The sequence below is a fragment of the Sciurus carolinensis genome, chromosome 13 (assembly GCF_902686445.1).
Source record: "Sciurus carolinensis chromosome 13, mSciCar1.2, whole genome shotgun sequence".
Lineage (NCBI taxonomy): Eukaryota > Metazoa > Chordata > Mammalia > Rodentia > Sciuridae > Sciurus > Sciurus carolinensis.
The window spans coordinates 64,809,792-64,823,585 of NC_062225.1; the positions used below are offsets into that span (position 1 = coordinate 64,809,792).

Sequence of the window (13,794 nt, forward strand, 5' to 3'; positions counted from 1 at the left end):
TCCAGAGACGGCTGGACCCGCCTCCCAGCCACCAGGCTCAAACCATTTCTTGATAGTAACAAAACCCAGACTAATACGTCCCATTGTCGGGCTTCATATTTTGGCTTTCAAAGCATCCATAATTTAGTTCTAACTTATGTTGATGTTCCCGTCTCTCTCTTTTTCTCTCTTCCCTCTTCCTCTTTTCCAGCATATCCTATATTCTAGTCAAAACGTCAACATGAACTATTCACTCTTTCCTGTGGTCTGTACACACAGTCTTGGCTTTTTGTTTGTTTTGTTTTGTTTTGTGGTACTGGGAATGGAACCAGGTTGGGCTTTACCACTAAGGCTGTCCTTGAACTCATGACTCTCCTGCTTCAGCCTCCTGAGTGGCTAACATTACGAGCATGTAGCATCACACCCAGTGAGTCTTGTCATCCCTCATGGTTATGTTTTTCAAAGTCACCACAAGCACTGGCTTAGGGGATGGTGAGGCACCCCTAAAGGAAACAGGGTTTGGTTCTTGAGGACCTCTGGTCATGGCAGCAGCATCAACAGATCAAAACATTACCTTGTTAAGCCGCAAAAGGAAGATGTTAGCTTGCCTTATATGAAAAAATAAAAAAGTTCCACAAGGGACAAGTTACATATTAAAAAATAATGATAAAATAAAAATAAAAATGGTTAAGATGATTAAAAAACATTCCCTTGTTTTCCATGTGTTCATCTTTGAAGATTCTGAAAGATAATATTTCTTAGAAATTAATTATATCTGATTTTTTTTAATAATAAAACATCAGTTGAGCAGGGTTTAATATTTTTCTTGACCTTGGATAATCTGACCCTAAATGTCTTTGACTTTCAGCCTCACAACAGTGCTGTCTATGAGGCTTTGTTCATTGATTTGTTTTTTAGTCAGCTGTCCCTTTGTGAATCCCTAAGTTTGGTCTTCTTCCCATCTTTTCCATAGCTTTGCCACACACTGTAGTTCTTACTTACACACTTTCTGGAGCACAGTCACGTACAGATCAGCAAGTTTCCTTTCCTAACACCTCATGCCTGAGAGAAGCTCATCTAACATTTGTCATTTTCTCTGGAAGCCACAGCACAGCCTTCTTGCGCTCACAATGCTAGATGCCATTTCAGCACTACATTTGGGGAGAATTTTATTTTTATTACTTATTATTAATTTTGTACTGGGGGTTGAGTCCAGGGGTGCTTTACCATGAAGCTACATCCCTGGTCCTTTTCATTTCTAATTTTGAGACAGAGTCTAAGTTGCCTAGGGTCTTGCTAAATTGTCTCATGCTGGGCTTGAACTTGTGATCCTTCTGCCTCAGCCTCCAGAGTTATAGAGATTACAGACATGAGCCACTGTGCCTGGCTTAGGGGGCATTTTAAATAGTAAAGTCACAAAAGCAAAACCCCAAACTGCAAAACTGAAAAAAAAAAAAAAAAAGAAAGAAAGAAAGAAAAGAAAAAGACACTTAACTGTACTGAGAAAAGGAAGGAGGCAGGTGTAACTTTGAGCATGGTTGGAAATAGGTGAGGCAGGTGACTCCAAATGTGCAGAGGAAACTGTGAAAGTGCCTCGAGTTACAAACTTGGTTAAAATTGAATTTCAGTGAGTAGATCCACTGGCAAATAAGTGGACGCCCGAGTCCTGGGAGGGCTGTAACCTAGCTGAGAACAGGTGCTCCTCCTGGCTTCTGATCACTAGTATTTAGCACGCAGGGGGTAATAGGTTAGTGTGGAGCACATAAGTGAAAGAGAACTCAAATGTCCCCCCGTCTTTTTCTTTTGGTACCAGGGATTAAACCCAGGGATGCTTAATCAACAAGCCCCAACCCCAGCCCTTTTTAATATTTTATTTAGAGACAGGGTTTCTCTGAGTTGCTTAGGGCCTTGCTAAATTGCTGAGTCTGGCTTTTTAACTTGCAGTCCTCCTGCCTCAGCCTCCCAAGCATGCACCATCTCACTGGGCTCAAATGTCCTCTCTTGGCTCATTGCCAGTGCAGCTGAAGACTCTGCCTTGAAGCTCCACACTATTCACCCTTTGCTTCGATTACATCATGGATGTAGACAAATTCATCCTCAGAGGTGTATAGTTGAGCTATTCATACTCCATTTTAGTCAGTTTTTTCACTGTTGTGACTAAAAGGACCCAACCAGAACAATTATAGAGGATGAAAAGTTTATTTAAGGGCTCATGGTTTCAGAGATCTTAGTCCGTAGGAGACTGGCTCCATTCCTCAGGGCTCCAGGTGAGGCAGAACATCATGGCAGTAGAGTGTGTTGGAGGGAAGTGGCTTAGGAGGTGATCAGAGAGACTCCACTCATCAGATAAAATATCTACCCCAAAGCCATTCCCACCTCCTCCAGCCACACCCTACCACTCAGTTACCACTCAGTTAATCCCTACCAGGAGATTAAATCACTGATTGGGTTAAGACTCTTAACAACTCAATCATTTCTCTGAACCTTCTTGCATTGTCTCACTCATGAGCTTTGGGAGGGACAGTTCACATCCAAACCATAACATATATGTAATAAATAGGTGATTTAATTTTATTTAATGCCATTCCCCCCCACCCCAAATGCCCACTACTAGACCATAAAGTCCTAAAGAACAGAATCTCTATCACATTTATTTATTTTAGTGGATTGAAAAGTTGGATCAGGGGACTGCTGAAATCCTCTCCAATTACTAAATTGATGATCATTGTTATTATTAGGGGCAAAGCTATGGAGTTTATCCACCCAGGGTCTTACAGGTGGATGTAATCAAACCACTTAAATGAATATTACATCCATATTCCCTGCAAATGGCATAGTGCTAATACATGGCAAACATTTAATAAATCTTTGTAAAAGTGCACTCTAAATCACAGGAATGAATGAAGAATTGTTCATTTACAGACTGTGGCAGCTTTCAGGACCAGAGCACATGAATACCTGAGTGTTATTGTCCTTCAGAACATATAGGTGGTGTCCTGCCATCTTGGTGTAGTTTCTTTTCAGACGGAGACTGCTATAGGTTGGGAATGGTTTATCTCCTAGAAGTTCCTGTGCTGGAGGCTTGGTCTCCAATGTGGCAGTGTAGAGGTGGTAGGACCTTTAAGAGATGGGGCCTGGCCAGGAAGTAACAGGTCATGGGGGTACCACCCTCCAAAGGCATTAGCACCAAGCAGTCTATGGGACTGGATTTGTTTTCTGTCAGAATGGGTTGTTATAAGGAATCCATTCTGGCTCCTCCACTGAATTTTTCTGCATGTTTTTCCCAGGCACTTCCCTTTCTCCATTTTGATACCATGAAGTCCTCACCAGAGCTGAGCAGAAGCTGCTGCCATGCTCTCTAACCTCCACTTCAAGTTAAATAAAACTCTTTTGTTTCTAAAGTACCCAGCCTTAGGTATTTTGTTATAGTAACCAAAGACAGAATAAGACATGAACTAAAAGTTCAAAGAGGAATGCCACTATTTTATGTAAGCAGTCTTTGAATTTGTAATTTTATTATAAGTTCTAGTGAAAGGAAAACACATTTCCCCCTCAGCAATATTAAAGTTTTTTTTTAAACACATGTGAAGAAAATAAAGAGGTTTATAGCTCAAGGAGAAAATATAAAATTGTTCTATGTTTGGAAGAAGAACTAGGGTTAATGAAGAGAAGTTAAAAGGAGCCAGAAGTTGGGCAGGCACAGAAAGGGATAATTTGTGCAATAAGAAATGTCTACCTGGCAAGGGCTTAGGAAGCACATGTCAGAGGTGGGCACAGGGATTTCCTAAGAGGGCTTAGGGACAGGGGGCAGAGACGTGGGTGAGGTCATCAGGTTTCCAGACCTCCCTGATGACCCACTCACCAGGGACACTTGGCAAAACTATAGAGGTTACCAGACCTCTCTTGGAAGAAATTCAATGGGGTCTGGGAATTTTTTTTAATGAATCCAGGTGATTCAGGAAGTCCTGGGTTCTAAAGAACTTCTGAGGACCTGTCAGTCCTAAAGCTGTCATTCTGTGAAAGTCCCAGAGTCTACTGATTTTCCCTGTAACACTTTCAGTCATATGCAGTGAACTCTCACAAGAATTTTTATGCCAATACAGAAATATTAACTCACCATGTTACCTCCAGTAAGGATCTTTCGAAACTGTTTCTTCCAATAAAAGTTTATCTTAAGGTTATAAGCAAATAATCAATATTTAGCCATTTAATTTTTATTACTAGCTGAAGTGTGGTGATTTATTGCTTTAGTCAATGAAGTAAGCATGCCTGTGAGATCAGGAAGATGCTCCAGGGGATATTTTGGTGACTGAGAGTGGGTGTAGACTTGTACCATGAGGGCATTACCCGGTTCAGATCGAAAATGATTCTGCCCCCATCAAACAGCTATGAACTTACTGAAGCAGCTGTGCCCAGCCGAGGTGCAGTGGCCTGGGCCAGCCTGCCCTGGGACTTTGTACAACTAGTTCTTATGACTGGATACTGGCATTCTGTACATTTCCTAGCATGAGAGAAGGGGGAACCGGGTCTTATGATTACATTTAATTTTTAGATGAGGGTTTTTGTAAAGTAGTGGAAGTATTTCCACCCATATACCAAAAAAGAGTGGAAAATTAACCCATATTAACCTCTTCCTGTTGGAGGAGATGTGGACATGTAATCTGTTGGTCTGAGAGTCCCTCCTGAACCAACTGTCTTACCAGTTGCTAATCTGTAACCACATAACAGGGCTTCCCCAGGTGAGTGATGGAATGTGTTAGTAACAGAGCTTCCCAAGCTCAGACGTGCAGCAGATCACCTGGGGATCTTGTTAAAATGTAGATTTTGCTGCTGTCGGGCCACAGTGAGGTCTGAGGTTGTGTATTTCTAACAACCTCCCAGATGATACTGTGAGCCACACTTTGAGTAGCGATGTCTTAGTGGATGCTTTAAGAATCAAGAAATCAGCAGTGGGGCTGCCAGTAATGTGAGGAAGGGAGGAGAATAAAATATGACGTCTAGAGAAGCAAGAGAAAGACAGGCAGGAAGGGGGATGGAGCTCCCGCAGCTGTTAGGTCAAGTAGGGGCAGATGAAGGACCAGGGTCATGGGATTCATCAGAAGACAGCACAGGCCTATGGGGATATTTGTGCCTTCACCATATGGTTAAACAATAGAATAAATGGGGAGTTCTAAGAAATAATGGTGCCCAAGCTCCACACAGAAATTCTGATTTCATTGATCTGAGGTTTGATTTGGGCCTTGGGATTTCTGAGAGCTACTCAGGTAGTTTTAATGGGCAACAGGATAGCCATCTGCTCCTCAAGGGGGAGAATGATCTCACGGGGATGCTGGATAAGCCTGAAAAATGTGTGATGGGAATTCAAGGGGAATTTCTGGTGGAAGTCAAGTGCAGTCATTTTGTATGTACCTCCAGAGAACTGCACGGGAAGGAACTGAAATGCCCAAGATTCTTGTGCATGTCGTGTTTGTAAATCAGTGGGCTCGGAGACTCTCCTTTCCTGAGGAGTATGGTTTCCCAGGCTTACTGGGCTTGCCTGCATATCTCAAAGAGAGTTAAGAAGTGACCAGGTGGGGTCTTTGCAAGGGCCAAAAGGCCCTGGAGAGTCAACCCAGGTAGATGGCAGGTAGCTGTTCTGGGATCCTGTTCTGCAATAGGCAGTGTGGACTGAGAGAGTAAAAGAGCAGTTGGGCAGAGTTGAATTCTTATTCTCTTATTCAAGTACCAAGTTCTGGGCCTCATCCCCTTGCCTGATTCTGGTTTCAAAGGTCTGGTCCAGTCATCAGCATTTTTAAAAAGTTCCCTAGGTAAGTCAAGGTCCAGGCAGTCCCTTCCTGCTTGGAAGTCCCACCGGGTGGTGGTGATGATAGTATGACTCACATCTCTCTATCCCATTCCAGCTGCATCCTATACCTCAGCCCCTCCCACTTGTTCTTTGCTGCAGACTCAGGGAATTGGCCAGTTGTATTAGTTTCTTACTGCTGCTGTAACAACTGACCATAAACTTAGCAGATTAAATAACATGCATTTGTGAGTTTACAGTTCTGAAGTCCAATGTGGATCTCCATTGGCTCAATTCAAGGTGTTGGCAGGGTTCTGTTGCTTTCTGAAGGCTTGCAGGAGAATCTGTTTCTTTTTGCCAGCTTAAGGATCCCTGATCCCTTGCCTACAGCCCCTTCCTCCATCTTCAAAGTCATCAATGTTGCAGCTCCCCTATTGATAAGTTCTCCATTTTCAAGGATGGGTGATTAGATTGGACAATTGTTGGGGGCTATGTGGTGTGGAAGGCGCCAGGATGGCGCTTGGCAGCCAGCCAGAGGTTGCTTTGATCACATTGGCAGTGAGGAGGTTGATTGGCATAAGCACACCCAGGTGATTTGTCATTGGCCGTATCCAATTAAGTCCTCGCACACAACGTGTGCATAGGTGTTCCTGCTCCTGCCTGCTCGTTTTGACCTTTGCCATGATTGGGCAGCTAGCTCTCGCCTAATCTTTGCATGATTAGCGTCAGCCCTACCCTTCGCCTCCTGTAGGGGATATAAGCCGGCTCTCCTTGAGCGCCAAGAGGGAGAAGAAGAAGAGAGTTTTTTTTTTTTTTTTTAAAAAGAGGTTCGAGGTTCCAGTTCCCAGGTTTCCCGATTCATCAATAAATCGTTCCGAATTCAAAAGCCTTGCTACTCTTTTGTCCCCCACGCCAAATTGACTCCGCTGGACGGCGTCAGACAATCACTTCATCTCAGAATCCCTATCTTTAATTGCATTGGCAAAGTCCTTCACAGGCTCCAGATATTTGGACTTGAACACTTTCAGTACTGTAATTCTGTCAAACACTCCAGACTTGAACCCTTGCTTCTTCCTTCCACTCTGACTGTCCTATGCTGGGCAGCTCAGCTGGTCTGTAGAACATCTGGGGCATGCTTGCTGTTTCTGGCAGGAGGGGATGCTTAGCTCAGTGCATGGCTGTGAGTCCTCAGTCCAGGACTGAGTCTGGGGTTGCTGAGAATCCAGAAAACATAGGAGATGCAGCCCAAGTCAGAGCCACTCTCTAAAACAGAAGGCAACAGTTCTAGACCCATGAGCAAAGAATTCAACTTCATTTTTAAATGAAGAAAAACCAACATTTTGCTTTTTTCCAAAGCTGTTTTCTGATGTGGCTGCATTCATTTTGATTGCTAGAGTTCACCTAATAGCTGTTTGCTCTGGCTGTTCTTTCACCAAGTCTTTTAGTGTTCCTTTTGGTATTAAAAATTTTGAGCCTTTTGGTGGTATAATTTTAACTTAGAATGCACGTGCAAGACAGGGTTTGATCCTTGGCTTGCTGTTCAAGCCCAGTGTCTCAGTCTTCAATATGGTGGAAAGCATTAATTACCAGAAGTTTTCCTGGCAGATGAGCATCATCTTCCCTCTGAAGTCAATTTTGTTTGACATTTTTGGGATTAACCCAGGAATGACATTTTCACTCCTCCCATGGGGGTGCATTTAGCTGGTATTCTTGGGAACATCATCTCTGAGTCTATGTCATATGCCCCCTGCCTCTCCCACTGGAGGTGTGTGATGATTGCGGTGGCAAGGCTGTGGTTGATGCTGTTGTACTTTATGAGCCTCTGCAGGTGAGGAATATGGGAGAAGGAGTACTCTCGTGCCTCAGTGGTTAGACTCTCCGTGGGCCTGGACCAGTGGTAGGATTTCAGCCAGTGCAAGGTGAAGTATTGGAGGAATAGAAAGCAGGAGCCAGGCAGAGGATGCTGGTCTGCCGAGGAAGGAACGGAGTGAAAAAGCAGAGAACTCAGTGAGATGTCCGGAGAGGAGGGAGGGACTGATCAGGGACTTGTCAGTCCTCTGAATGTTCTTCACCACAAATCTCTCTGCACTTTGGTTACCTGGAATAGTTTTCTGTTCCTTGCATCCAAGGGATCTTAGAGTAGGATATCTGAGGAATCAGGGTGTGTTTGCATTTTAAAAATCAGACCATTTTTATACATCTTGGATTTTATTTCTTATTTACTTTTTGTTTCCTGTTAATGTTCAGTCTGAGCCTTTCAAATTCGAAATTTAAGTCTTTGGAATTTGGAATTTCAGTCTGAATTCCAACTAAGCGTTCCTGAGGAAGAGTAAGGGAAGGAGTCCTCGGGGGAGCTGAGTGGAGCTGCAGCAGAGGTATTGGCTGTGAAAAGCCTGAGATGAGAGAAAGTCAGAGTTCCCAGGCCGTCCGCAGTTCCCTCTCAACTTCATCATCTTTCAAGTGCTTGTTCTAGATGGGCGGTCACTTCTTTGTGGGGCCCTGTGTCCTCACCATCACGGGAAGAGGCAGAACCAGGAGTTCTCTGGGGCCTCTAGGCTCTGAGATTTCAAGACGCAGGGATGATTCCAAGTGGGAGTGAAGAGGTTGCGATGGTTGATTTTGGTTGTCTACTTGACTGGACTGAGCACACTTCTGAGTTTGTGAGGGCGTCTCTAGGCATGATTGGCATGGGGGTCAGTAAACTGAATGGGGAAGACCCACCTGAACCTAGGCAGCACCATCCCATTGGCGGGGGTCCAGATGTAATGAAAGAGCAGAAGAAGGGAGAAGAGCGCACGTGCAAGCCTGACCCGTCTTGAGCAGGAGCATTTTTTTTTTTTTTTTTTTTGCTGCTGCTGCTGCTGTTGCTCATGGACGTCAGACTCCAGATTCTTCAGCCTTTGAATGTGGACTTTTGCCAGCAGCTCTTTCAGGAGTTTTCAGGTCTTTGGCCTCAGACAGGGGCTGTGTCACTGGCATCCCACCCTCACACCCCTGCTCTCATTTTCTGAGGCTTGCAGATTCTTGGACTGAGCAGCTACGGGTTTCCCTGCCTCCCCAGCCCACAGATGGCCCCTGTGAGGACCGCTCTGCCTCTCATGGCGAACTCATCTCGTAACCCCCTCCATTACCTAACTACATACGCCCTCGGTTCTGTTTGGAGAACCCTCCCTGGAGGATGATAGAATCTTGTGAGAACCCAAAATGCTATAAGAGGAAACCAGATTCCCAACCAGCCCAGCTTTTCCTTTTTGAGGAACGCAGACCCCAGATCTGCGCCTGCCTCCAACCCTTTCCTGCTCCACTCCCTTCTTCTCTATGCACTAACACCATTTTGTGATTAAGGGAGTTGCCTAGGTAAGAAAGTCGGGCACCTGAAATGAAAAGCAGTTTCCGCTGGATAAACGCATCTCCCCTTCCACCTCGTCCGCCGCCCTCTGACCTACTGTGTTTCTCGCACGGCACAGCTGGATGTGTAACCTCAGCACAACCCCACGGTGTCATCATGGATCATCCTGCCTAATCGGGACCCCAGACGAGAAGGAAGGAAGGGGGGAAGTAGCTCACCATTCTGTTAGCCCAACATTCATTTACTGGACGTCTTCTGCATACAAAGCCAATCGCTGAGTTACAAAAAGCCACAGCTGGTAGAGCTCTAATAAATCATCTCCTGACTGCCGGACTTACAGGCGGCAGCACTTACATGGAGAGGTTAAGTGACTTGCTTACGGTCACACAATAGAGCCAAGGCCAGAACCCAGGTCTCCCATGAGCGGTTCATTGTGCTTTCTTCTCCACACCATTGTCAATGCAAGGTGAAGATGATGGATTAGTTCATGTGATCACAGGAGGGAAGGAAACAAACACATTTCCCTCATGTGCTTTAAATTAGTAAGGACCCTGGATGGAAAAAAGAAATTCAGGTAGCAAGAATGTTTAGCAAGTGAAACTGGAAAGCATGGAAGTCCATTATTTTTTGCAAATGGCGACTGCATTAGGAAAAGCAGGAGAAAATTTTGGAGGGGATGTCTTAGTCTTTGGGTTGCTATACAGAATACCACAGACTGGGTAATTTATTAAGAAAAGTTTCTCCAGTTCTGGAGGCTGAGAAGTCTGAACTTGACAACCCCACATCTGGCTAGGGCCTTTGTACTGAGTCATCCCATGGTGGAAGGTGGAAGGGTAAGACAGTTGGAGAGAGCAAGGGCAAGAGCAAGAGGGGCCCCAAAGAACTTGCTTCTACAACAAACCCACCCTCTTGATAACTAGCACACTCTGTGGATAACGCATTAATCCATTCCTGTTCACCTCTTAAAGGTCACGCCTTCCAACACTGCTGAGCTGGGGATTAAATTCCCCATACATGAACACTGGGGACACATTCAAATCACAGCTGGGGAGAAGGTACCTTTTGGTTTTCCTTCCCTGCCATGTTTGTTCTCTAATTCACATTCTCATCTGCACACAACATTCCCCTTGTGCCATTTTTCTTTTCCTTGACATATCCAGAACCTTATTTTCATCTTGGAATATACAAGCCTTTAAAGCAAGAGTTTTTAATGCAAGATAACACACGAAGCTCTGAACCTCCCAAGATGAATTGACTTAGGGACATCTGTCATTAAAATACTTACATCATCTCCCTATTGAAAATTCTGGTATCTATTTTCTATTCACATTAAAAAGTAATATGGGAATGAAAATAGTTTGGCATTTTGAAAACAAGGAAACAACAACAAAAACACCCTTTCCCCAAACCCTTCTTTTCTTATTTCAAGAGCCTCAAGATAGATCATTTGACATCATTTGCAGCAATTAGCTATTTTTAGATAATTGACTACATATTAATGCCAGGTAACTAATTTTTTCCTGGTAGGAACAGAAGATAGAACTAAATGTGCTATTGAAATTTAATTCTAAAAATGTAAACGTTGTAGCTTTTCTTTCAAAAGCATTTTTATTTTTCTTGGTAAACTGAAAATAAATATCATTTGATATCAAATGTCTTTGATAATCATCTTCAGTTAAAACGTTGCTCTGGAAATCTCTGAAGGGCTTGGGGTCCCCTAGGATGCTGTTAAGTGTGGATGCTTTTGCTTTTCAGGCGTGAAGAAGCGGTGGTTGCAGCTTTGGGGCAAGAAGCACCAAGGCCTAGGTTAGTTTCCACTTCTAAGGGCTAAACTGCAGATCTGGGGGTGGGGAGCTTACATGTGGTGCCCCGAGGTCCTTTGTGGAAGGTACCATAATTATCTTGCTGTCAGTAGCTACTGGTCAAATGACTGCCTTTTTAAGATGTGAATCACAGATTTATGCATGTTCTCTCCCTTGATTGTTCATTATCTGTCAATATCTGTATATCTGTTTTAGGGAAAAACCTGTTCATATCTGAAATAAGATTAATTTATTATCCCAAACAAAAGAAAATAAGGTTGAGTTTGGAATGATAATATGACTCCTTAATTTCTACCTAAGTAACATAATAAAACAGATTGGGGAAAGTCACCTCTGTGATCAGCCGAGTGATGGGGCCATTGCTCTCCACTCTTGACCTTCCCCATTGCCTGGTGAGCTTTTCTGGTATCAGTGCAGAGCCCCAGGTTATATGGAGAAAAGAGAAAGTGCAACCAGAAGCACCTGCCCTCTAGGTGCCTTACCTATATGTGGATATGCTGTAGCTCAAGGTGCAGCCCTTCAAACAAATGTTCTAATTGTTAAGGTTGAAAGAAGACTTAACCTTCCTCATCTACAGATGAAGGAACAGAGAGACAAGGCCCAGCCAAAGGCCGCCTGAGTTTGTTATTGACTGAGCTTAGACTTGCATTGAGTTCTCCTTTCCAAATAAGTACTCTACCAATCATGAGTGCAAATGCTGTTTGCTTAGAAATGTTTATTAACCTATTCTGCCTTTCAGGAAAGCTAGGATTTCTCAAGGCTTCTGTTTTCATTTACACTTACATTAGGGAAGAGAACAAACCTGTGCTCTGACATGTTAGCATTACTTGTGACATAAAATTGTCACTTTGGTCTCTGGATTCAGAACATTCACTACACTTACCCATACTGAACCACACCCATCAGAGGACCAGCAGGGCCAATGTCAAGGGTCTGGGCGATGTCAGCCAAGAACTGCTTCTGGATTTGGAATCGACGTTTGCCAATGCCGGAGCTCCCATCAATTAAAAATGACAAGTCTACTTTGCAGTCTGAGGAATGGAAAAAGACTCTATTATTTTGGTTCTCTCCCAATGCATTCACCTGGACTTCTTGTTCCTTTTTTCCTCTACCATTTCCTGGGATCTCAATGAGAAGAGAGTGGAAAAGAGATAGAGGGTGCAGGTCCTCCTCTGTCTATAACCTGGCAGCTTTCCTGAACACCAGGTCCTGGAGACCTGTGCTCACACTTGTTTCCATAACTATTTTAGAACTCTAGGGATCAGCCATAAATATAGGAAGACTTTAGAAGCCAGTGACACCCCTGTCCAGCTTAGGAAAACCCTCAGTGAATTCCTAGGCTTAGATCATAGAAGTGCAGACTCTCAAACATGAGAATTCACCAAAACTGAGTCTGAAGAACTTGTGGTCTTTTACTTTCATCTTAATTTTTTAGAAATATGTATCAGTTCTTTATAAAAGTGTGAAAGAACCTGCAAGCCCAGTGCTGAGCAGAGACTAGGAATTGCAGAATAAGAAGTTCTTATCAATCTGCTTCCCTGGATGAAGTAACCACAGGAATTATCCATATCTATCTAAATGATATCAGCACTTGTTTGTGACTATGTATTTTTTCCCTTTCTTTTAATTGTGCAAAGATGAAGGTAGTTGTCCTGGCTTAGGATTTCTGGACCTCTGTGGATTTAGTAGTCCTCCCTTCTCTACATGGGATATGTTCCAAGAACTCAAGAAGATGCCTGAAACCACAGGCAGTACTCAACCTTATACATACTGTATTTTTCCCTGTGTGCACATTCCTAAGATTAAGCTTATAAATTAGGCACAATAAGAGATTAGCAACAATAAAACAGAAAAAATTATAACAATAGGCTGTACTAAAATTTACTATATCTCATGAATTGTTTATTTCTGGAATTTTCCATTTAACATTTCAGGTCATGTTTGACTGTGGGTTACTGAAATCATAGAAAGTGAAACCATGGGAACAGAGGGGGACTACTGCATAGACAAAGGTACAGGCAGTGGTGGGGATGTAAGCTATTTTCAACCTTTCTAATGCTAATAGGAAACAGTGAAAAGCCACATAGGCTATCAGAAATTTTTTTTTTTTTAAAAACTCTCCATTACCATGATATAATCTCAGTATGATAAAATTGATTATTCAACACTGACCAGAGGTTCTTATTGGGAGCTGTATATTCCTAAGATTAAAAAAAAAATGAAGAATGAATTATTTAACAGTGGCAGTTTGGGAGACAAAAAATATTTCAAAATAGCATTCCTTAGAGAAAAAGAGTAAAATAAGGAATTTCTGGATTGGAGTATCCAAGAGGGCAAGGGGACTTGCACTGTCCTTGGGGATCAGTCACCCAGATGAGCCCATGTTCTCCACACAATATGCCGCTCTGGGGCAGTAGTCTTCCCATCTGTAGGAGGTGAAGCTCCTTAGGCAGGGTTGTTATTATTATTATTTTAAATGGAAGCAGTAAGTGGACACGAGTTGACAAAGTTTTAGGCAGGAGAATTGATATGAATATCTATGGGTGAATGACACTGCAGAATTGATGGTTGACAGAGGAAAGTGATATCTGAGAATGTGTTCTATTATCTTGCAGGGACTGCCTGATGGCTAAACCTAGAGATGATTTTGAGAAGGAGATGACAGGAACCTCTCTGCGTCTATCTGCCTGTGCTCCATCTGGAAGCAGGGCACTCATCTGTGCCCTGGCTCCTCAGCAGATCTCCAACCACCACCTCAGGTCTGCCTGGACTGTATGTTCAGGGCCTACCGATACTTCCGCTCAGCAGGATTCCCCTGTCCTCTGCTGCCCCTCAAACTGCCTATATACAAACATAATCTT

The 13,794-nt window shown here is 43.4% G+C and overlaps 1 protein-coding gene across 2 annotated transcripts in view; it reads right to left on the reverse strand.

Annotated features, from left to right (window-relative positions):
• Window positions 1-13,794, reverse strand: part of Vit (vitrin) — a 110,148-nt gene that overhangs the window by 12,786 nt on the left and 83,568 nt on the right. For both annotated transcript variants that reach the window (XM_047522679.1, XM_047522678.1), the window contains one exon: window positions 11,817-11,964. In XM_047522679.1, coding sequence (XP_047378635.1) covers window positions 11,817-11,964 — 148 coding nt within the window. The remainder of the gene's footprint in view (window positions 1-11,816; window positions 11,965-13,794) is intronic.